Source organism: Ascaphus truei, chromosome 18 (assembly GCF_040206685.1).
Source record: "Ascaphus truei isolate aAscTru1 chromosome 18, aAscTru1.hap1, whole genome shotgun sequence".
In the NCBI taxonomy this organism is placed as follows: Eukaryota; Metazoa; Chordata; class Amphibia; order Anura; family Ascaphidae; genus Ascaphus; species Ascaphus truei.
The window spans coordinates 31,098,837-31,125,363 of NC_134500.1; the positions used below are offsets into that span (position 1 = coordinate 31,098,837).

At 44.9% G+C, this 26,527-nt stretch overlaps 1 protein-coding gene across 4 annotated transcripts in view; it reads left to right on the top strand.

The window, feature by feature from the left end:
* Positions 1-2,374: 2,374 nt before the first annotated feature.
* Positions 2,375-26,527, top strand: part of LOC142469114 (uncharacterized) — a 48,892-nt gene continuing 24,739 nt past the window's right edge. Inside the window, exons 1-7 of one of the 4 annotated variants that reach the window (XM_075576035.1) lie at positions 2,375-2,910; positions 14,915-15,111; positions 16,265-16,478; positions 17,803-17,932; positions 18,499-18,894; positions 19,721-19,924; positions 20,115-20,238. In XM_075576035.1, the coding sequence (XP_075432150.1) occupies positions 19,814-19,924; positions 20,115-20,238 (235 nt within the window). In that variant the 5' untranslated portion in view covers positions 2,375-2,910; positions 14,915-15,111; positions 16,265-16,478; ... (1 more) ...; positions 18,499-18,894; positions 19,721-19,813. Of the gene's footprint in view, positions 2,911-6,010; positions 6,123-14,914; positions 15,112-16,264; positions 16,479-17,802; positions 17,933-18,498; positions 18,895-19,720; positions 19,925-20,114; positions 20,239-26,527 lie in introns of all 4 variants that reach the window. The other 3 variants (XM_075576033.1, XM_075576036.1, XM_075576032.1) reach the window with 3 other exon arrangements.

Sequence of the window (26,527 nt, forward strand, 5' to 3'; positions counted from 1 at the left end):
AGAAGAGACGTGGTGTAGTCACGAGGGGATATGCTACATCTCCAAGAGATGCCTTTGGGAAATGTATGGGCATGATCTTCTCAGTCCACTAGCATCCAAGCCAGAGTTGTGGGCTGATTGTGGGTGTCTAGTATGTCCCCTAGAGTGTTACAGCATTGATGCTCTAAGCCCAGTGGACCATGCTGTACGCAAGCCACCTTAAGAGGGTATGGTAGTACCAGAATGGATAATCCAGCATGGGAGTAATCCTGGTTGTTATCATCTAAAGTTAAGATGTATATGTTATATGTTATGATGAAAAGATATGTACTGTAATGTGTTGTTATGTTTTGCAGTGCTACCTGAAGGAAGGTTCCGCAAATTTAGATCCCAGCCGGGTCGTTGGGGTTCCACCAGGGGGAGAATATAGCCAAGTGTAAGATTGGTGTACATATCTCTTTCTCATGTTGGCAGTAACCCTGGTAAGTATGCAGGATTGCCAGCAACAATCAATGGAGGTTTGCCCTCAAACCCTGGTGAGGTGTCATATATCCCCAAAGGAAGTGACAACATGCAATGTGCCCACACTTAGTGGTACAGAGCAGGTTTGTTCTCTGGGGGGTGATATAAGACACAGCACTGCCTAAAGTTAGAAGTTCAGTTTCCTGTTGTTGTGCTGCTCTGTTCACTGAGAGGCACGTGAAGGTCTGCAACAATGTTGCAGTGTCTCCTGCTAGCTGTGAGTCAGTGAGCATACGCAGGACATTGAGCAGAGTTAGAGGAGCTGACAGACAGAGCAGCTCAAGAGAGGAGCTGAGAGAGACAAAGCAGCTCAGGAGAGGAGATTACAGCAGCCAGAGAAGCTGGGGAATCTCTTTGAGAGTAAAGGTGGAAAGCAGCTCTATTAGGGAAAAGGGACCTTCCTAATGAAGTGCTGCAAAGAGATGAGCGGCTGAGCTGTTATCTGTGAGGGGCAGCTGGCCCATACCATGCAAATAAAGATGCCCTGTTCAAAGAAACCCCCACTGTGTGAGTGTGAGATTACTCAACAGTGGCAGTCACCACCGAGAAGGAGTTCCTCACCAGGACCATCTCCCTGCGGAAGCACAGATCCTGATGAGGTGGAGGCGCTGCACATGAAGTAAGTTGGACTCGCACCCACTACCTCAGCTACCTGTCCTGATGACATCCCCTAATACCATCAAGCGGGAGACTCAGGAGTCCTGTTACTTGCAGGTGCACCACCACACACGACCTTGTAATGGGGACCGGTTAGACCACACGGGCCAATGTGAGATTGGGTGGGTCAGACAAGGGGGGTCCAGCCGTTACACATATATATATATATATATATATATATATATACATATATATATATATATATATATATATATATATATACAAACATATATATATACATACATAGTCATTGGTATGGAGATTTGCACTCACGTTTGTAAGAAAGCAGATGCTTGTCCATATGAAGCATATAGACACGTGGTAACCAGGGGGATCCTGATGACAAAAGACAGCACACCGCACTGCCCTGAGGAAGGTCCCTCTACGAGGACCGAAACGTTGGCGGCCCTGTGTTCACAATACACATTTTTTGGATTATTACTGTGGTGTGCTGCCTTTTGTCATCAGGATCCCCCTGTTTACCACATGTTTATATACATACATACATATATATATATATACACACACACACACACACACACACACACACACACACACACACACACACACACACACACACACACACACACACACACACACACACACACACACACACACACACACACACACACACACCTTTTTGGTCCTGTGTTTTATATAGTTACATAGTAGATGAGGTTGAAAAAAGACTTACGTCCATCAAGTTCAACCTATGCTAAATTTAGACAACATTATAGATACATTATCTTATATCTATACTTACTCATTGATCCAGAGGAAGGCAAACAAAAAAACCCCAGTGACATATCATCCAATGATATCTCATAAGGAGAAAAATAAATTCCTTCCTGACTCCAAGAATTGGCAATCGGATTAATCCCTGGATCAACATCCTTCCCATGTATACTTATTTGGTATATCCCTGAATAGATCTATCTATCTATATATTGATCTATCTATGTAGATAGATCTATCGATATAGATATATAGATATTTTGTATTTATTATAGCTGTAAATAATAGTGTTGAAGAATAAGGGGCCTCAGTAACTGAACACTGTGATTATCCTTCAACACAATAGTATTTGCAGATAGATGAACTACAAGTCCCATCATTCCATAAGTACATGACAGCCAATCGGTGCAGCGCTTTGGTAACCGCACCTCTTCCCCTCCCACACATGGCTGCAGCAAGGTAAGATCTGATTTTGCTTTCTCACACACACACTCTACCCTCCCAAAATACACACACACACTCTGCCTAACTGTGTCTGCTCCTCTCTGTGCACACTAAACTTCCTCCACTCCTCCTTTCTCTCTCCCCTCCCACCACCGTCATTCTCTCTCTCTCCCCTCCCTGCAATCTCTCTCCCTCACCCCCTGCATTCTCTCTCTCCCGCACCCCCCTACTTTCTCTCCCTCCCCCCTTCTATTCTCTCCCCCCTTGTATTCTCTCCCTCTCTCCCCCCTTGTATTCTCTCCCCCCTTGTATTCTCTCCCCCCTGTATTCTCTCCTTCCTTTCCCCCCTGCATTCTCTCCCTCCCCCCTGCATTCTGTATTTATTATAGTTGTAAATAATAGTGTTGAAGAATAAGGGGCCTCAGTAACTGAACACTGTGATTATCCTTCAACACAATAGTATTTGCAGATAGATGAACTACAAGTCCCATCATTCCATAAGTACATGACAGCCAATCGGTGCAGCGCTTTGGTAACCGCACCTCTTCCCCTCCCACACATGGCTGCTGCAAGGTAAGTTCTGATACTGTGTGATTATATATATCATATATACAAGGTATTGTCTGATACTGTGTGATTATATATATTATATATACAAGGTACGGTCTGATACTGTGTGATTATATATATTATATATACAAGGTACGGTCTGATACTGTGTGATTATATATATTATATATACAAGGTACGGTCTGATACTGTGTGATTATATATATCATATATACAAGGTATTGTCTGATACTGTGTGATTATATATATTATATATACAAGGTACGGTCTGATACTGTGTGATTATATATATTATATATACAAGGTACGGTCTGATACTGTGTGATTATATATATTATATATACAAGGTACGGTCTGATACTGTGTGATTATATATATATATTATATATACAAGGTACGGTCTGATACTGTGTGATTATATATATTATATATACAAGGTACGGTCTGATACTGTGTGATTATATATATATTATATATACAAGGTACGGTCTGATACTGTGTGATTATATATATTATATATACAACGTACGGTCTGATACTGTGTGATTATATATATTATATATACAAGGTACGGTCTGATACTGTGTGATTATATATATATTATATATACAAGGTACGGTCTGATACTGTGTGATTATATATATATTATATATACAAGGTACGGTCTGATACTGTGTGATTTTATATATATATATTATATATACAAGGTAAGTTCTGATACTGTGTGATTATATATATTATATATACAAGGTACGGTCTGATACTGTGTGATTATATATATATTATATATACAAGGTACGGTCTGATTCTGTGTGATTATATATATTATATATACAAGGTACGGTCTGATACTGTGTGATTATATATATATATTATATATACAAGGTACGGTCTGATACTGTGTGATTATATATATATTATATATACAAGGTACGATCTGATACTGTGTGATTATATATATATTATATATACAAGGTAAGTTCTGATACTGTGTGATTATATATATTATATATACAAGGTACGGTCTGATACTGTGTGATTATATATATTATATATACAAGGTACGGTCTGATACTGTGTGATTATATATATATTATATATACAAGGTACGGTCTGATACTGTGTGATTATATATATTATATATACAAGGTACGGTCTGATACTGTGTGATTATATATATTATATATACAAGGTACGGTCTGATACTGTGTGATTATATATATATTATACAAGGTACGGTCTGATACTGTGTGATTATATATATTATATATACAAGGTACGGTCTGATACTGTGTGATTATATATATTATATATACAAGGTACGGTCTGATACTGTGTGATTATATATATATTATATATACAAGGTACGGTCTGATACTGTGTGATTATATATATATATTATATATTCAAGGTACGGTCTGATACCGTGTGATTATATATATATTATATATACAAGGTACGGTCTGATACCGTGTGATTATATATATTATATATACAAGGTACGGTCTGATACTGTGTGATTATATATATTATATATACAAGGTACGGTCTGATACTGTGTGATTATATATATATTATATATACAAGGTACGGTCTGATACTGTGTGATTATATATATTATATATACAAGGTACGGTCTGATACTGTGTGATTATATATATTATATATACAAGGTACGGTCTGATACTGTGTGATTATATATATATTATATATACAAGGTACGGTCTGATACTGTGTGATTATATATATATTATATATACAAGGTACGGTCTGATACTGTGTGATTATATATATATATTATATATACAAGGTACGGTCTGATACTGTGTGATTATATATATATATATTATATATACAAGGTACGGTCTGATACTGTGTGATTATATATATATATATATACAAGGTACGGTCTGATACTGTGTGATTATATATATATTATATATACAAGGTAAGTTCTGATACTGTGTGATTATATATATATATTATATATACAAGGTACGGTCTGATACCGTGTGATTATATATATATATATATATACAAGGTACGGTCTGATACCGTGTGATTATATATATATTATATATACAAGGTACGGTCTGATACTGTGTGATTATATATATATATTATATATACAAGGTACGGTCTGATACTGTGTGATTATATATATTATATATACAAGGTACGGTCTGATACTGTGTGATTATATATATATTATATATACAAGGTACGGTCTGATACTGTGTGATTATATATATTATATATACAAGGTAAGTTCTGATACTGTGTGATTATATATATTATATAGACAAGGTACGGTCTGATACTGTGTGATTATACGCACACGCACATGCACACGCACACGCACACAATGACAGAAATCCAAAGAAGATCCGCAGCACTCACCAGATGTTAGTCAATTGCAAAAAAGTTTAATTGAACAAATCAAGCATTAGGGGACTGTCTTGTGTGTGTGTGTGTATATATATATATATATATTACACACACACACACACACACACACAAGACAGTATATATATATATATATCACAAGGTATGGCCTGATACTGTGTGAATATCTATCTATCTATATATATATATATACTCTATCCACCTTTAAGACCCACCTTAAGACACACTTGCTTAAAGAAGCATATGAGTAGCACTGTAGATATTACTAGACAAATGATACCTAAAGTTTGGCCCCCTGCAGAAGCACTTACCAAAATGCCCTCCTTCTGTTTCTGTACGTTCCTCCTACATACCAAATAGATTGTAAGCTCCTCGGAGCACACTAAACTTCCTCCACTCCTCCTTTCTCTCTCCCCTCCCACCACCGTCATCCTCTCTCTCTCCCCTCCCTGCAATCTCTCTCCCTCCCCCATTCTCTCTCTCCCGCACCCCCCTACATTCTCTCCCCCCCTGTATTATCTCCCTCTCTCCCCCCTTGTATTATCTCCCTCTCTCCCCCCTGTACTCTCTCCTTCCTTTCCCCCCTGCATTCTCTCCCTCCCCCCTGCATTCTGTATTTATTATAGCTGTAAATAATAGTGTTGAAGAATAAGGGGCCTCAGTAACTGAACACTGTGATTATCCTTCAACACAATAGTATTTGCAGATAGATGAACTACAAGTCCCATCATTCATAAGTACATGACAGCCAATCGGTGCAGCGCTTTGGTAACCGCACCTCTTCCCCTCCCACACATGGCTGCAGCAAGGTAAGATCTGATTTTGCTTTCTCACACACACTCTACCCTCCAAAAATACTCCCACACACTACCCTCCAAAAATACTCCCACACACTACCCTCCAAAAATACTCCCACACTCCCACACTCCCACACTCCCACACTCCCACACTCCCACACTCCCACACTCCCACACTCCCACACTCCCACACTCCCTGCCTAACTGTGTCTGCTCCTCTCTGTGCACACTAAACTTCCTCCACTCCTCCTTGCTGCCTCTGTTTCCTCCTCCTCCCCACTCTTTGTACTCCTTCCTGCCCCATGTGCACACTGCTCTTCATTCCCTCCTCCCACTCAGAAAGCATGTGAACAGAGCTCCCAAACATTTGGTTTGAAATCGGGTTTATTGTTTTTTAACTTAATTTCACTTGATATATTTTGGTGTGGGAACTGTAGGGGAATACACTGTGTTTTATAGGGCGTTTGGGGTTTATTTTGTTTTTTAAAAAACGTTTTTTGTTTTCACCCAGAGGCTGCAGTGATTCAACAAAGCACAGCTGTACTTGGGCTGGGCTGGTAACTGCAGGTCAACTCCTCTCCCCTCCCCCACCACTAGTTGTTTTGTTTTCTTATTCACTTTTATTTAAAGTTGATTTGTCTTTCATTTGGAGTTGGGAGCTCTGTGCTTTTAAAGAGAAATACTGTGGTGCAGCTCCTTTGCTAGGGAGAGAGGAATTAATAAAGGGGGGAATAGAAAAACTGCAGCGATTTTTTTAAAAGCTGACATTTTTTCCTCCCTTAGCAGAGAGGTAGTTAATTTGTTCTTAAAGGGACAGCTCCTCTCTGCACCTCTCTCCCTGGGCACTACCTCCTCCCCTGACCTAGAGGCTTTTTAATATCATACCGAAGGGGAGGAGAGATAGTAGGTCAACGGGGGCTGCACCCGGGCACCGGACCCCAAGACCTAAGGTCCCTAGGAGCACCAACCATGGCCACAGCCCTCAGCCTGGCACATCCAGGTCCCGGCTCCTGCTGGTAGCTTAACCCCTGCAGCCCCAGCTACATTGTGGGTGCAGGTGGCAGCTGCAGGCATTAACCCCAGCAACGCTGGGGCCACACCATGTGTAAGCAGGAAGCATGGGGTGAGGTGCCCAATGTCACCTAGCCAGGACATTGAGGCTTATGTGAGGGCTATGGCAGATGTAGTAGGTCCCTCTGCAGTTGTGGCAGCCAGCAAGATGTACGGGAAGGGTGTTTTCTTCCTCCGTACGCTGGCTGCCGCCCATACCCTGGTGCAGAGGGGCATTGCAGTAGGGGGGACCTACATCCCCATTGAACCCCTGGAAGGGTTGAGCACTAGAATCATTCTTTCTAATGTACCCCCTGCCTCCCAGGTCCGGCCCACTGGTTAGGATCAGCCAGTGTAGGCCGGATCCCACTTCAGATCCCACGAGACTACAGCCTCACCCCCTTGGGGATCTGGAGGAAGTGAGGGGAAAGGGAGGTACCCAGCATTTCAGGGGTGGGAGGCCAGAGTGCTATACAGCATGAAGCCCTGCCCCTGGTAATTGACGTTGGGGTGCCTCTGCCTATACCGCTCTCAATTGGAAGGTAGCCCCTGGGGACTTGTTTCGGTGGATCTACCACACCGGATGCAGCTGTCTTCGGGGGTCGGCCAGGATCCCCCTCCGGCTGTGCTGCCTTCGGGTGGCACACCTGGGGCTACGCCCCAGCTCATGTCACCGGAGGAGGGGGGGAGCTTGGGCTGACCTCATGGATGAGTGGGATGGAGCGGGGGAGGCAGATATGAGTGGGGGTGTTGTGACGGGCGCTCCAAATTACATCAGGGAGGCATCTGATGTGGGCCCTCTCTGTGGGGAGTCTTCATTGGGCTCTCTACTGGAGGCGCCTGCTGGGCTGGACCCTACCCATGGGGTGCTCGTTGAGGAGTGCCTGCCCACGACTGCTGTGGACCACTGCGACATCTCATCTGCCCAGGTGGCGGTGGAGGAAGCGGTGAAGGTACTGCGTGCCTCTGTAGCCCCCAAGGTCACTCGTGGGGCCACTGCCTCCACCCAACCAGCACCAGCTGCCCCTGAACTTTCCACCCCGGGGTCAAACGTAGAGGGTAAAATGGACCCCCCCCCCGTGAAAACACCAAAGGGGGGTCCCATTCTAAGACGGAGATCAACTCCCGGAAAGAAGGGTGGGAGTTTTGAGATCATCAGCCAAGAGGAGCCCGGGGAGTTGGGGCTCAGTGAGAGGGAGTACCCTGGCACCGCAGAGTTGGTGGACTCCTTGACCCCCGTTATCCCTGCCCAGGAACTAGCTGAGTTCCTGGAAAGTACCCTCTACGGGCAGAGAAGCATGAATGTGCAGTTGGCCCTCGAGAGGTGGAAGGATGCCTCACTCATTCTCCACTCTCATGGAATATATGAGGGCCAACCACAGGGCCAAAACTCTGGGACCCTTGACCATGTTCGCGCCCGGAAGTTTTACCACTTGTAGCAAGCCCACGTGGCTACTCGGGGATTCAGCACCCTGAGCGCCTGTGGGAAGCACAACTCCTAACTACCAATGGCTTTGAGCATCGGTACGCTTAATGTAAATGGCTGTAGGGATGGGTTTTGCGGGTTCCAGGTACTCTCCTTTTTAAAGAAGGGTGGGTATTCTGTGAGTTTCCTGCAAGAAACCTATACCACTCCAGAGGCCGAAGCCAGCTGGCATCTGGAGTGGCAAGGCAGGTTTTTTTTTAGCCACCTCACGGCATCTAGTGGGGTAGTGACACTGTTTTCGGACTCCTTTCAGCCAGAGCTACTGCTTGCCAAAGCTATTGTTCCAGGTCATCTGTTGCATCTCCGGGTTCGGCACGAGGACTGCACGTTCAATTTCTTCAACATGTATGCTCCTGCCACCGGACCCTTGAGAATGCAGTTCTTCTTCAGACTGTCTGAATACCTGGAGACAGTCAACGCGGACGAGTGCATGGTGATCTGGGGTGATTTCAACTGCGCCCTCGAGGCTCTGGACCGGAATGGTGCAGAGCCACACCTGTACTCTGCGTCGACCCTGTGGGAGATCATCGCCCGCAACTCCTTGGTAGAAGTCTGGCGAGAACAACATCCTGGGGCATTCACTGAGTTCACCCATGTTAGAGTGTATATAGGTGAACGGATGTCCTGGTCCCGGATCGGCAGGCTGTATATATCCAACCTTCAACCTGTCGCGAACCCAGTCCAGTGCCATTAGGCTGGTGCCATTCTTGGACCACAATTGTGCATCCGTGACGGTGGTGCTACTACCAGCAACGCCATTGGCTGCCTATTGTCACCTCAACAATACGTTCTTGGAGGACAAGGGGTTTACGACGTCTGTCTGGTAGTTTTGGACGGCCTGGAGAGGTTGCAGGTCGGACTTTGCCATGTTAGAGCAGAGGTAGGACGTGGGCAAGGTTCGCTTGTGCCTTGTTTGTCAGGAGTACGCCAAAGCTGCTAGCAGACAGTGCAATGCTGAGATCGAGGCCCTTGGGGGGGAGGTGCTCGATCTAAAGGAGCGGCTATCTGTGTCAGGGGACCAATAGCTGTAGAGTGGAAGTGCGCTCTCTGAAACTTGGAAGATCGGAAAGCTCGGGGGGCGTACGTACGATCCCGCATCCAGTTCCTTCGGAAGATGGGTCGCGGCTCTTCTACGCGCTGGAGAAAAAGAGGGGAATCCATAAACATGTCACCTGCTTACTGGCAGAGGACGGTTTCCCTCTAATGGACACGGAGTGCATCCACGACAGAACCTGGAGGTTCTACCTAGACATTTTCTCTTCGGAGTCCATCCAGCCGAACCCATGCAGGGTCTTATGGGAGGGGCTTCCCACAGTCAGCCAGGGTAGAAGGGAGCGGCTTGAGTTACCATTGACTCTGGCCGAGCTCTCTGAAGCCCTCCATCTCATGTCCCACGGAAAAGCGTCGGGGCTAGACAGGCTGACTGTGGAGTTCATCGAGATCCTGGCCGAAGCCCTGGAGACCGGTGAGATGCCCCTTTCGTGTCGGCAGGCGGTAAGTACTGACTTTGCTGCCGAAGAGGGAACGCCGCCAGATCTCTAACTGGCGACCAATCACGCTGCTCAGCATGGACTTTAAGATCAGAAAAAGGGGGGGAAGGGGAACACAAAGTGATTGTGCCCCTAAAAGAATTCACTAAACTGCACACCACCGGGTGTAAAAAAATAACTTTTAATAAATTGACTTAAAACATATATTGGGAAAACAATACAGACCGGCGCCTTAAAGTCCAAATGGGAGATATAAAGTTCAATTGATGATTGGAATGATCAATGGATGTAGATCTGGTCAAGTGGACAGCTGGTTCCTCGGTATCAGAGGTGTTAGGACATGCAGGGGAGACAAGAAGATATGATCATAGTGTAACACTGTATATAATTGACATGTAACACGTACACTTAAACAAACAGACACACACAACACTGAACAACATTAAACAATAGGCTGACTAATATAACGATAGTTTAATGATAACAATAAAATAGCAGATGACTGGTGACGAGCAGGTCAGGGATCCAGTGTGTAAAAACTGGAATCCTACTTACAGCAGGTCCCTAGGATTTGCGCAGGTAAGGATAGTCTGAGTGTCCGACAACGATGTTGGTGGTCGCGTGCCACGTGCAGGTGCCTGCAGGGGCTGCCTTGGCTGGCTGCCAAAGATGGCGCCGTTCCCTTCTCCTCCTCGTGGCGTCCTTCGTTTGCGCCCGGAAGTACGTCACAGCGGGCGGGACGGGACACCAGGTAACACTTGCCGGTAACTCCTGAACACTGCGGCTCCAGGGACTGATAGAATGGTCTGCTCCTCTACCAGTGCTGCTAATAAATGATTTCTCAATGGCCCAACGCGTTTCGTGCGCATGCGCACTTCTTCAGGGGATAAATGAGCACAGTCCATGATGACTTTAAATACAGACAGAGCGCTCCTCATTGGTTAAAAGAAGCGTCCCTCACAATTCATTCAGACAAGCTGTGATTGGATATACTGCCTGTCAATCATGTCCTGTGTATAAGTCAGCCTAAACATACAACTAGACAACATGTAAAAAATAACAAACATATACAAGTACACCATAAAAACACTTAAAATTATTACTGATCATGTCTATTACAGCTTATTAATCAGAATCTAGCCAATATTATTAGCCATATTTATAATGCATATTTTCATAGTGATGTGAACTCATTTGCACGCTATTGGCTTTTAAGATTGCAGCAGCTAATATTGCTGGAGAACCCATTATTATAAAAGTATGTTAAAAATAGAATTATATTATATAAAAATATAAAAAAATTATTATACTTATATATTACAATTTATTAAATATAACTTAAAATTTAAACATCTTATATAAAAATGTTTATATTAAAAATGATTTTAAAATAATCATCTTAAAATCACTTTAAAAAGACGCCTAGATCGAAATCAATGTTGAGACCGTTAGGTGATAGTGTCTTTAATTCGTAGATCCAGTAGGCTTCACGCCTACTGATCTGCTTCAATAGATTGCCACCTCTCCAATTATTTTGCACAATTTCTATGGCTTGACATTTTAGACCCATTGGATTCCTATTATGATGGATATTAAAATGGTGTGACACACTGTGTGTATTAAGACCTCTTTTTATATTATAAATATGTTCATACACTCTTCTTTTATAACATCTTCCAGTTCTACCCACATATTGCAGTCCACACGGGCACTGCAATAGATAGATTACAAATGAGGAATCACAGTTAATTGATGTTTTGATGTTATAAATTTTATCTGTAACATTAGATTGGAAGGTGTCAGTGGTACTACTGAATGAACAAGCCATACATTTGGTGCATTTAAAAAACCCCTTTCTATTGCTATTAATTTTGGAATTAGAATTGTCTAATGGACAACTAGGTGCTAGACGCATCTTGATGTTTGGTGCTTTGGTAAAGATTATTTTTGGTTTCTCCGGGAGACATTTAGATAGAGTAGTATCGCACAAGAGCATGGGCCAATGTTTGTTAAAAATTTGACGAATTTTTGGCGCCATCTCGTTATATTGTGTTATGAAAGAGACTCCATTATTTTGGTTCAATGCATTTTTATCTTTATATTCTAACAGTGTGTCTCTCTCAATTGTCTCCACCTGAAGGGAAGCTGCCTCAAGTAGATGTTCTGGGTAACTTCTATCACGGAATTTATCCTTAAGCTCACTCGCCTGAAGCGCAAACTCCTCTGGGTTTGAACAGTTTCGCTTGAGGCGGGTGAGCTGACCCTTGGGAATATTCCGGATCCAGCTAGGGTTATGCTGGCTGTCTGCCCTAAGGTAGTTATTAGCCTGGACAGACTTAAAGAATGTTTTAGTTCTTTAGTACCTACACACAGAGGTAGGGGGTATGGCAACAGTACTCTGTGTGTAGGTATTCTCACCTACTATATGCTGTATACTCACTAACACTGTGGCTGTGAATGCCAGTCCCTGTACTCACAGGATTTGTATTTCACGTGACAGTTCAACTTTATGTTCATGTTAGGAGGATTGGACACTCATTTACTAATTATCCGGTCTCGCTGACCTTTTTATATACTTACCATCTGGTCTAACAGCTGATACAGAGGGGTTTATACCCTGACCTTTTGCATCCTATGCCTTCCATATCCCACCATCACTAGCTGGTTAATTGGGATATTATTACCATACATACTAGACGACATAGATGCTTGACACTTTTGATTTAATTCAGTTTTATTCACGTTACACCCATCTTTGGTAATATATGTTTTAAGTCAATTTATTAAAAGTTATTTTTTACACCCGGTGATGTGCAGTTTAGTGAATTCTTTTAGGGGCACAATCACTTTGTTTCCCTTCTCCCCCTTTTTCTGGTTCACTTGTTAGCTCACAGTCTGCACCCATCCCTTGATTACCTTATTTATTATTATTATACAATTAGTATGGTTTTGTGATCACTCCCTAATCCTTCCCTTTGTCTCTCAGTGGACTTTAAGATCGTAGCCAAAGAGCGCTCGCTCAGGCTCAAGTCCGTGCTGGCAGAGGTGATTCACCCCGACCAGTCCCATACTATCCCAGGCCGGAGCATTCATGATAAAAAAAAAAATCTGGTCCGGGACCTGCTGCGTCATGCGGAGAGGACTGGTCTGTCAATCGCCTTCCTGTCTTTAGATCAGGAGAAGGCGTTTGACAAGGTGGGTCACCGATACCTCATACTGATCCTGCAGGTGTTTGGCTTTGGCACACAATTTGTGGGCCTTCTCCAGATGCTGTGCACCTCTGCAGAGTGTTTGGTGAAGATTAATTGGTCCCTGTCGGCACCTTTTGATATTTTTGGTCAGGGAGTACGTCAAGGATGCCCCCTGTCCGGGCAACTGTACGTACTGGCCATCAAACCCTTCCTCTGCCTACTGAGGAAGAGGTTCACCGGGCTGGTGCTGCGGGAGTCCAACATACAGGTAGTCCTGTCCAGCCTATGCTGATGTCGTGCACCTCGTTGCTCAGAAACTAGTTGATGGAGCGGACACAAGCGTGCCAAGAGATCTACACCACGGCCTCTTCAGCTCGCATCAACTTGTCCAAGTGATCCGGCCTTTTGGTAGGTCCCTTACAGGTAGACTCCTTCCCAACATGTTTCATAATGTCTTGTGGGGGAGCGATACTCTCAAGGATCTGGGAGTCTACCTCTCTGCTGCGGAGAACCCGCCCCCAGAAAACTTCAGTGATCTTGAAGATCGAGTCATCGCTCGTCTGGGGTCGTGGGTGTAGCTTACGAAAATGTTTTCCCTCAGGGGAAGGACTCGCCTGTCAGCTGTGGTACCGGCTGATAGCCATGGGTCCAACCCCTGAATTTGTCAGCAAGATCCAGAGGAAGTTGCTGGACTTTATCTGGATGGGGAAGCATTGGGTCTCTGCGGGTGTAGCATGCCTCCCTCTGGGAGAGGGTGGACAGGGAGTGGTGTGTGTCCGCTCCCAGATACACCCTTTCTGCCTCCATTACCCACAGAGATACCTATTCGCAGATCCATCTCCGCAGTGGTTCCAGCTTGCTACCAGTTCCTTTTGCCAGCTGCGCAATATGGGGTACGATGGGAGCACTAGCCAGGGCAGACTTCAGAGCCTGGAATGCCTCCCCACAAGCGGGTGTCCAGGCAACCAGAACCGAGAGTCTCTTTTGGGTCAAGTCAGTCAGGGGTTTTGGCATGGGTGCTATACTGGGGCACAAACTTTCTGTAGTAGCCAGTGATGCCTAAAAAAGCCATAACCTGCTTCTTTAAAATTTTAAGTTACAAAAAAAAAATGAAACATTAGCCAGCCAGCAGCAATTAAATTAAAGTTCTACTGACCCTTGCCAGGATGAATGCTGTCCTCATCACGGTCCTCTGTGGGCAGCAACATTACAATAAAGAAAACTAACTACTGGCCACTAACCCATTAATTACCTTAGTGGTTTGTATCCACTATAGTAATAAAGGGGGTTTAACCCCTCGCCCGCCTCCTCTACTCATTGATTGCCACAGTGCTAAACCATGCACCCAATATGGGCATGGATTGCCATAATGACAATGATTGGCCAAGCTAAAAATACAAAGCCACAAAATAAAACACATGACATTTAAAGAAAAACAAGCATTTGGCAATAAAGCCATTGATGTGGTTACAAATGCAGTCAGATTTCAGTCACACACATTATGATATATACATACCTTTGCATTTTACGACACAGAAAGTACCCACAGTCCCTCACATATACATCCCTCTTTCTCTCCATTTGTAGGATGATAGTACTGTGAAGGACAAATACAATATATATCACTAACTACAGAGGTCACTACGTGGTAAAAAAAAATCTTCCACATGAACTAGAGACCATTCTTGGATTATCTGACTATCTTACTGATGATGGATGAGAATAAGATGACTGGAAGGATCTTGAATCACACCCTGGATATCCTCTACCTCCTGACTGGAGAGGTGAGAACTGCTGGACAATGTCATAATGACACCACTCTTATCTGCTTTACTACAACAGGGATCTGTAGAGTGTTAATATGGGAGATACTTGAGATCCAATAGACAGAAATAATTAGACAAAGCAAGAGTGCATGAGCAGACAAGATATTTGGTCATATGGGGAGCCTAGGGCCATCTAGGGACATGCTTGGGCAGCAGGAAAGCACAACTTCATATAGGACGGAGGGGATGCACTTTGGCAGAGGGCATGGCCCCAGTGATTGGATGTACTTGGGTTCAAGAAAATATTTGTGCACAGGAACATCCGGAAGCCATTTTAAATATTATACATACAGTATATTCTAAAATGGATGGGTTGTGCCTGTGCTACATTTTTTGTAATTGATAACTTTGCTTCTTGACTTCCTTGCTCTCCCTTGACACATGCCATCATCCTGGGAGACTTCAACATGCCTTTGACCTGGGGTGCTATGGTATCCCTGGGTTGCACCCTGAAGATACGGCCCACATCATAGGAAAATGTTTATAAATGTATTATTGCTGTGTTCCCCCCTGTGAATGATCTCTCTGTCCCTTCTTATGTGTTTGTATTGTACTGTTTTTGGTCTATGTTTGGTCTAATGTCTATCGGACCCATTCCCTCAATAACATGTTTGGGGTTATAATTCCGGAACCGATGGGGCTAGCAACTAGTTTCTGGTACCTTCCCACCTTGCTAGAAGGGGTGGAACTTTGTGGGGAAAATCCCAGTCTTGGGGAACCCCTTCATGGTAATCAAAAAATTAGTCTTTTGCTGAAAAGAATCAGTGTTATATCCCTGCCTCGGAAATGCACCAATCTGCTCAATGGCCATAACTTCGGTTGCGGAGGTATTAGAACCCCCCTGCAGAGATCCCCCAATAGTGTACCTTGGGGCCAGTTGGACAGCCTATCCTCATGAGTCCTAATCCTTTAGGGGGTCGGGGTTCACCCCAGTAAAAAAGTGGACATTGGAAGTTTTATTCCTGCATTTCTAATGAAGGAACAGCTGGCCAAGTGACAACCATTTCTTGCATACTAATGCCTCTGCTTGTATGCCCAATGAAGCCGGGTGGTGGGCCCATCAAAGGGAGTATTCTAAATTGAGAAGACTCTTTTTTTTTTTTTTTTAAAGGGGGCTACTTCTCACACCTTCCAACCTGTCAGCCAGGAAACCTCTTGGGTGTAATCTAACACTTGTCAAGACGGCCCCAGTCTCACCGGAACCTGTTTCACACGCCAAGGGAATAGAGTGTCGGCAGTCCGTGCCTAACTGAGCCAGATCAAAAGAGGCCAGAAAAAAACCCTTTGGTGTGCGCAGACATTCTGGCATCTCTCTGAAGTTTGAGGTATTAGTGAAAGCCCCAAACTGTTCTTGTGCGTCTTTGAAAAGCTCAGCCTGTCTCAGTCTGTCTATGCACCCGGTTCTTGAGGGGACTGTATCTGTATACTGTGCAGGGTGTACTGTGAGCCTCTTGTGGGAGACTAAGTTCCTGGGTCCTGCTTGCAGTAGGACTCTGAGATGACTATCGAAACTAAACCCCTGTCTGTCTGAGGGGTCCGGTTCCATACGCTCTGGTGCTTCCTGAGCCAAGAAACCAAGCAAAAGAAACAAAGCCAAGCAACCAACATCTTTTTGAAGAATTTCTCCAGCCATCAGCTTCTGAGTGCCACAGAGAGCTGGTACCCTTTACCCCTTGCAACAACTAACCAGTGGAGGTCGGTCCCCGGACTTGTGGGACAGCCTCTACCGGTATTTGTGCCAAGGACAAGGACTGTTTTTATCTATTGTGCGCCTGCTCTCCAAGCTGCCCCAAGGACTTCGCTGTACCCCATAAAGGACTGTTTCCCCAATCTGGTGTTAAAGCAGTAAAAATAATATGAATAAGTCAAAGGGTTCAGAATATCGAGTGAGTTTATTTGGTAACAATGTACACAGTAGAGAGAATTCAAATGAGCTCTCTCCCACATAATGATTGACATTACTTTTTATACATTGTAAATGAGTAATACGCCCCTTAAGGGGGCTGGCTTAGAGACAAAGAAAAAACCTTATTCAAGCTAAAATACAGTTGTGTGAAAAAGAAAGTACACCCTCTTTGAATTCTATGGTTTTACATATCAGCACATAATAACAATCATCTGTTCCTTAGCAGGTCTTATAATTAGATAAATACAACCTCAGATGAGCAACAACACATGACATATTACACCGTGTCATGATTTATTTAACAAAAATAAAGCCAAAATGGAGAAGCTATGTGTGAAAAACTAAGTCAGGGCACATAAGGGTATCTTTACAGCCAATGCTTTCCGGTGTGTGTCTCCTCCGTCTCTGGCAGTCTCTGACGGTCCCCACAAGCGGTCGCTGGGGTTCTCGTGCAGCTTGACTGGAGTTGGCGTCTGGTGTCAAGATCAACCGGGAACGGATTGCCTCCTCCCACTCAACGCGTTTCGCAAGATAGGGTTAACTTGAGACGCACACTGGAGAGCATTGGCTGTAAAGATACCCTTATGTGCCCTGAGTGGCAGTACAGAGTGTGAGTACGCCCTCAGGGGGGCTTTTTTATGTGTCATTTATTAAAGGTGTTTTATATTACTACACCATCAGCCCCTTCTTTGTCTCCTTCTCCCCCCCCCCCCCATCCCCTTCCCGTTTTTCTTCCCCACCAGCTCTAGTTTGGCTACCAGGCAGTTCACCATCTGAAGCTGCTGCAGAACACTATTTGGTCAAATCTAGGACACACTCCCTCATCTCTTGCGTTTTCTGTTCTCTAGAGGAATGTGGCTTTTCCCTCTTAAGGTTGAGTGGTCCTTTGATTTTATATTTTATTGTCGTTACCTTTATTTATATTGCATATTTTCCCTTTCTTGCATTTGCTTGTTATATTTTTTCACCACTGGGTGGTGCTGTGGCACTGTATTAAGGAAGCGCCGGGCAGTTTATTCCTGTTTCCTAATCCTCTAACCTACACAACCTCCCCTCCTTCCCCTCAAGTCTATTGGGACTAGTAGTGTGGCTGGACCAAACCATACCATCCAACACCCCCTAACTTTCACACTATTAAACCTTAATGGAATTTGCTTTGCAGCTTGACCATGGGCTGAATATGCCTATTCTGAGGCATACTCAGTCCCTCCATGTGCACTTTACCTTTTGTTACAACATTGCCCCTTATTCCCTGTACATTGTAAGCTCTCCCAAGCATGGCCCTCATCACCTTTTATATCTGTATCTGTACTTGTTTGTCCTTATTTGATACGTCATTCTGTTTATGTAATTTATATCAATCAACCATTGTACCACATTGTGGAATATGTTGGTGCCTTATAAGTAAACAATAATAATACAATTAATAATATCCCCAGAATGTCACAAGTCCTGTAATGACAGAGCAATGAGAAGCCAGGACCTCCTCACTAAACCCTGTGCCATCAAACAACTTATCTTCTCACTCCAAGAACAAAACTCCGCACTGATCAACAACCTGCCGAAAAAAAACAAATCAACTCAATCGCCAGCAAAATGAAAGAGCAATATTTGACTGTGGGAAAATGATATCCAGCGCTCAAAGAAGCTGGAGACCTTCCACAGCCTACAGAGAGAATACACACTGGCTCCCTACCTACTGAAGATAAGACCTAAAACAGACCCTGGGCCAGTACAGAACGAGTGCCTACAGCCTGGAAATAGAAACAGGCAGACACAGACAGAACTGGAAGCCCGGGGAGATGAGACTGTGCCAGCGATGTGAGCTTTGAGAGGTACGAGATGAAACACTACTTTTTGCTGCGCTGCACACAATAAACTGAAGTGAGGAGTGCCCACTTGGAGAAAAACACAGCTCTTATCCAGAACTGTAATAATATAGAAAAGAACCATAAAATAGTGATCTTTCTGGGAAAAGATGAAACCACAGAAGAACTGGCTGCACCTGCCACAGGCTGAGAGACACCCACTAACACCCACATCCCTGTATGTAATTGTCACCCATGTACTGTATAATCATTGTACCCTACCCCTTATTATTCAATCTTTGACAATACTGAAATGTTCTTTCGTTGTGCCAATAAAGCTTATTTGATTTATAATAATAAATAACAGCATGGTAATTTTTACGTAGCGCTTTACAGAGACATTATTTTGCAGGCACAGGTACTCATGGAGCTTACAATCTATGTTTTTGGTGCCTGAGGCACAGGGAGATAAAGTGACTTGCCCAAGGTCACAAGGAACCAACACCGGGAATTGAACCAGGTTGCTTCAAACTCAGTGCCAGTCAGTGTCTTTTCTCACTGAGCCACTCCTTCTCCCATCTTAATTATTACATATCATTCTTAATGAGGTGTTTGTACAATCCATGATATTTGTGCTCATATAGGCACAGTGGTGTCAGGGAGTTTGGTACAGTCGTCAGTGATATAATCGACAGAATTGGTGAGGAGGCTACTGAATAGATTACTTGAGTATAGTGCTGTTAACAAGAGATTTGACCTCTCACTACAATTGACAAATCTAAAGGAACATGAGACATATCAATGTTTGTCTCTTGCTCTGCACACTGATATTTAATACTTTCTCAATATGTAGGATTATATTGTTGTGAAGAAGCACGGTGAGCATGTCACAGACGGCAGCATTTCATGTACAGCAGAAGGATTCGGTAGGACCCTGAGGCCCATCATGGAGAATTCAACTGACTCACCGGTACATGAGAGAAACAATGACAAGAAGCTGTTGACTGAGAAGATCCTGGAACACACCAACAAGATCATTAACCTGCTGACTGGAGAGGTGAGAGCTGCTGGACAGTGTTAGATGTTACCAATTTTATTTATTCTTTCAGCCTTTTGTTGAGGAACCTTTGTTCTATGTATGATTATTTAACTCTCTTCCATACTCACCTGTCTTTCCATATGTAAAAGATTCTTACAGAACCAATTGTTATGTTTGGATATTTAGTAGGTGATTCTTTGTGTTTCAGATACCTATAAAGTGTGATGATGTTGCTGTCTATTTCTCCTTGGAGGAGTGGGAGTATTTAGGAGGACACAAGGAGCTTTACGAGGACATCATGATGGAGAATCGCCAAACCTTCAGCTCACTGGGTAAGAAGACATACATACAGAAATGAGTTTGTCACTGGAGACCAGGACTTGTAACACCTTTTAAAACCTTCTGGGATAATTTACACTAGCAAAGACAGTGTTATTAAATAAAATGGGGTTTATTCGTGCAAGCACACAAATATTCAACAAAATACACAGGTAAAATACACATCACACTAGTGGACTGGGGGGAGACACTAACATACCTAAGTGCATGGTGCCTCCTTCAGCAAAAGGATTACCCTGATCCATAAGATTCTTGCTTACCCTACTGGCTGGGCTTTTCCAGTGCTTCTCTGCTGGTGTGTAGCTCTCTCACCCAGAAGCACCTTTTAACAGCCCGCCAGCAGCTCCAGCAGGTCCACACAGGCTCACATAGCCTCTCTCTCCTTGTCTCTTCAAATCTCCAACAAAAAGGGATTTATCTGCTACACTGCTCTCCCTTATATAGGGCTTTCTGCATATCTATTACATTGAGGGGGCTGGCAGCCAATTAGAGCATGGATTGTGATCGTGCAGCCAATGGGAATCGTGCCTATGAGTTTTTAATCCAGCAACCGATACCCTGGCTAGCCCCATACCCCCTGTGGTCCCGGCCCCTCTGGGTCTAGGTGAGACAAAGGCTTTCTCTGAAGATAGCAAGTCCACAGCCCTTCCCTCTCACCATGTGCTACACACCTGTATGTCTTTGCAAATAACACAGGGAATCACATTGCTTGGGCTGGTTTCATTGGAATGCTAATCCACTTCTGTCTGTATAGACATTAATACATAAGGTATAAAACACAATACACTATCTTAATCAACTCATATCTCTTTTGAAACCTTATACCCGTGAGGGAACTGCGTCTAGGATACTTGGGCTCGAAAACCAGGAGTCTGGGGGACACTAATTCTCCTCGCGTATTCGCATATTGTGCCTGCACGCCAGGGAGAATTAGGGGACTACCAGTATCTCGGCTCCCCGAACTCCTGCAAACAAAAGGAATACATTTTCGCCCCAAATATCCCACCTAAAACTTACACTCCTGAAGTTTCAGGACTCTGGGACAAAGGGAACCCCAAAATCCCCTAAACAGATCAGGTTTTTGTTATACGTTACATGGGACTTCAATAGCCCTCCCCGTCCTTATGTACTGACGGGTACCCGCAAATTATACACTATTTGCGGGTAACATAAAAGTACTACCGGCTACTCTGGTCAGCAAAACATTACAGTTTTTTCAACCCTAGTTGCTCCCTAATTTCCCTTAATCTCATGCTCCCAAAGTCCCTGTCTTGCCGCTATTTCCTAACAGGGATCCTAACTATAACTGGCATCCCTAGCTTACATTCCTGCAGGGGACCGTAAAATGAGAACAGAAATATAGGGAAACACATATAGGTGTAACGCTCGGCCTGTCCACAAGCCAGGCGAGACCCCGGGACTGAGGTGGAAATGAGAAATACCACACACCTAACAGTAAACGGGGGCACGGCCGGAGTGTGGAAGTAGCTTAGATGGTCCGGGTAACAAGAATATAAATGATACCGTACTTGACAGCTCCGGCGTAGAAGAGTAAAGTTCGTAAGCCAAGGGTCTTGGGTACGAGAGAGCAGCGTAGTAGATTGTCCGTGTGCCGTGTCCAGGGGTAGTAGAAGTCTGCAGCGTAGAAAGTCCAAAGCAAAGTCCAAAGGGTTCCAGAGAGCAGCGTAGTAGAGTCCAAAGCAAAAGGTCAAATCCAGGGAGGTCAGCAGAATTTCCAGGGACATGAACAGACACTGAAAGACAAGAGAGGCCAGGCAACAGCAGACAGCACCAAGGTACAGAAGATATGCAGAGCAAAGAGGAAATGGTGAAGGGGGATTAAATAGGGGCCTGGGACCAATCAGGGGAAGGGGTGTGACAGAGGAGCGGCCCGAAGAAGGACCTGATAGGAGAGCAGAGTGTGAGAGTTGGGGTCAATCGGATTGAGGGGAGGAACAGAGGAGTGACCTGAGTAAGACCCAGATCGGGGAGAATTACCAGAGGCTTTGGGAGTGGTCTGAGTAAGGGGAGGAGCGGAGGGACGGACAAGGGAAAAAGGACCTGGGAGGTGTAGCTGATGGGGCAGGGGCGTGTAAGGTACGTGCGCCGCGTCAGAGGAGGTGGAGAATAGGAGAGACGTACCGGAGGGTTTGAGAGCAGTCAGAAGAAGGGGAGGAGCAGAGGGACGGACAGAGGAAGGGTCAGGTGGGAAAGAGGAACCTAGGAGGCAGAGGTGACGGGGCAGGGGCAGAGACACGCAAGATGCGTGCGTCGGCGGAGTCGGGCATCCGGCACCAACTAATGGCGGCCTGGGTCCGCGCCCTGGAGGTGCGGGGACAGCAGCCAGCGGTGGGGAACGCCGCCGGGGAGCCCGAACCAACTGTAATAAAAGTAAGGAGGCTCTGGATGCGGGTATACCCGCAGCGCGGATCCTTACAATAGGTGCACAACTAGTCCCAAGAGCTAACACTTCAGCTCTTTACATATGGGTTCAGGGGTAACCAGCCAGACGTGACCTTTATTAATGAAGGCTGGCTACCCCCTATCATCACAGTTCACATATAGCAAAATAAAACAATAGTTTATGGGGGGGGTGAAGGAACAAATGCAGCGGCCGTTATTCGAACAAATCACGGTGCCATTTTCGTGTGCGCTGCTGTACTCCACGCGGCATAAACGCGGCCAATCGCCCCAGGCACACGTGTTTATCGCGGTGGCTTTGCTTGAATTTCATGGATTGTGTGCAATTAAATGCAATGAAATGAATGAATTGTAATGTGTACAGTACTGTGCTACTGTGTCAATTTCAGGTTTTTAAAAGCCAGAACACAAATGCCATTTTATACACTCGCCTGCACTTGCGTCTTAAGGCGGTACGGTTGGAAGAAATCCCGCGCCATGACATGGGTATTCCGAGGTATACACCGCGTGACGTGTTAATAGGGAACAGTAAGTCATTGTCAGTCTGTGACTGGGCCTGGCTTACCTCACTGGTCTCCTCAAAGACCTCTGGAAACGTAGGTTCCAAATGCAGGGGAACTGGAGTGCTTTCTGCTGCGCTCCCTGATGTCAGGCTCCAAGGAATCGCCGCAACTGCAGGCAATTCCACAGCAAACATTCAGGACGCTGGTTCCAGGTTACTGCCAAGGCGCATCTCAGCAGTTACCCTGGACAAAACGCCCTCCCCCCTCAAATCTTCTGGCTGCATCAGAATAACAGCAGCACACAAATCTGGCAAGCTGCCTGCTTGCTGGTCATCAACGGTAACCATCCCTGGGTGCCTGCTCAGGTGATCTGCAGGCTGCATCTCGACTGATGCACTTCAACAGCCTCTGCTCACTGCGCCTGGCACGGGGGAGACAAGGGCAGGTTCTCCATGGGACGTCCCTCTGGGGGTTGTTTCCACGGCTGGGCTTGCATCCTCTGTGGGGGTCATCCAGACACGGGCATCTGACCCCTTAGCAGCTTGTGAGCGGTGCCCCTGATGGGGTTCCCTGCCAGACAGCTCATGGTCTGGGCATTGGGCTTTGATGTGGCCCTTCTTGTGAAAAAAGTAGCACAGTGTGACGGGGGAGGGGTGCGAAGCGAGTAATAAAGGGGTCACCCCATTAGGCACCCCCTTCAACCGTCTGCGAAGTGAGGGGTTAACCAGAAATGTAGTTATACATATGTTCCCCTGCTTCATAACCAAAAGCATGTCCCTTGGTTTTCCTATTCCCACATTTAGAGGGAGTTCATGTATTTTTATTCCCCTGTCTCATGGTTAAATGTGTTCTATTTGATAGAAATGTGTATGGGTACAATTATTGGTGTTTGTACCTTTACAGTGTATGCAGCAAACACATACACTGGGATCAGGTCGGGAGGGAAAGGGTTAATTGCATTTACATGTTTATTGCCCTTTGTCCCATTTCCCGCCTTTGCAGTCTCCATTTTGCAGCATCTCCATAGGTCGCAATTGGAGCCCATGTAACCCTATGGAGATTCCGGTGATTTGGGACCGATATCACAGAAGACCTGCAGGTGGCGCCCGACAGGAGGAGTGGCGTTTCCCCATTGAAAGTGAATGGAGCAATGCATTTCAATGGGGATTCCTCGAGGCCGATCTCCGGAGACGAGCTGGCAGCCAGCCAAACCGCAAACCTCAAAAGCGGATACAATCTCTATGAAAGAGCTTTGATCACGTAATTGGCGTGGGAACTAGGCTACAGTCAAGTTCACGACCAATTGATGTGGGAAACGTTTGTTCTAGGGCACCCAGGAATAAAATTCTTTTCCCCCCTAGATCCTAGGAACCCCTTCACTCGACCCCAACCGGGTCCGATAATGGCGGCGAGAAAGGGTCGCACTCGCCACGAGGGTCGCACCATTATCCGCAATGGCGGAGAAAGCCACATGGCTTTCAAACACGAAGTCCAAAACAGTGTAAACTGAAAACCCATAGCTCCGGTTCCGTGGGGACCAGAGGGCTGGGATTTGACCAGGATGTAGTCACTGCTCCGGCATGACTGCATGGCAATTTCCAGCCCTCAACCAAACGGAGTAGGATTAACTGTAAAAAAGTGTGTATTTCCCATTGATTCCAATTGTAGCGGAGGTCCCATTGAATCCTACGGCGACGCCGGCCCAGGCATTTCCTATGGCAGCGCCGGCCCCATGGATTCCAATGGAGGTAAAAGCCGCGAGGAAATGGCTAAGTGTAAAACTGTAAAAACCTGAAGTCCATAACTCTGGTTCTGTGCAGACTAGAGAGCTGGGATTTGTCCAGCATGTAGTCATCATTCCGGCATGACTGCATGGCAAATACCGACCCTCTCTGACCAACAGAATGGAGGCAGGTTAATTGTTTAGTTTGGGTTTCTGCCATTGACTTAAATGGCAGAGAAATACAATGTCTGTAAATGTGCATTTAAAGTGTATTTCTATAACTCCGGTTTGGTGGGTCCCAGCGAGCTGAAAATTGGCCACCGTGTAGAATCCCCTCCGGCATGAGGATCTGGCAATTTGTAGCCCACTCGGCCCAGCCAGACGGATTATTTTAATATATATATAATTGTAGAAATATACTGTATTTGGTGTCTGGCATAAAAGCCCGGGAAAGATACTGGCTCTGCAGTATGTTAATGTTCAGGGGGCGCCTATATGTCTACAACAGGCCCCCTGATCAAAGGCTCCCCCACCCTGATTATGTATGCTAGGGCAGAGAAGAGCATGATTTGAGTAGTTCTGTAGGTGTTAGAAATCACACCTCCAGACAAAGGTTTTCCTGTCCAGGGACTCAAAAGACAGACTAGGAGATGCCAGTCTTTTGGGAGGGGGGCTAGGGAAATGAGCCCCTGATTAGAATAATGCCCACCCCTGTTGTCAGGTATTACCTTGCTTCCCACGTGAGGTGGCAAGGGGTAATTGGGTGGAGGTAATTGGTAACCAATACCTGACAACCAATGTTAAGGGATAGGGCTTAAATCCTATATAACTGATTGTAAGCTCTATGCCCAGGGTCTTCGTTACAACATCTACTTGTTACCTGATGCCTGAATGAATTGCCAATCCAGATCCTGATTGCTTCATTGCCCAAACCCTAAGTGTTCATATTCTGTGTGTTATTTGTATATTTTGTGTTCACCTTTTTCAAGGAATAAACTATATTTATCATATCATAGTCGCATTCGATTCAATATGGAAAATAGCTGAAGCGCTCAAATGCAGGTATATCTCAAAATGATAATAAGCCAGACCACTGTACCAGGGTACTAACAATTGATATAGTACCTATTGTGTCATATAATGGGTACTATCCTCCTGAAGACAGGTGGTGTGTGGTGCAACCCACTCACCATCAGTCTCATTGGCAGGTTCCCCTGAAAAATATACAAGTACTCACATCCTGGTAGGGCAGGCAGGCAGGCTGTGCAGCTACTCAATGCAATACAGGGAAAAGGGAGACCAAAAAGCGCACCAGCACAAACGGAGCAGGAAGAAACCAGGACAAAAAAATGATTAAAAGGGCACTTTAATGTGGCAAAAGACCCATCCAATGCATTTCGAACGTCGCAGCGTTCTTTTTCAAAGAAAAAGTTAACTTAGAAGGCCTTCTATCAATGGGACGAATCTAGACCACATTGATTTACATATTGCTGTTACCCTATTGGGAAAGTGTGAGGCCCATTTCTGTGTATATCTAGTTGTCGTTTTTATTGGAATTACTACACTATATTATATTATATATATATATATATATATATATTTATTCCACATATGGTGACATCTGCGCTCCCCAAA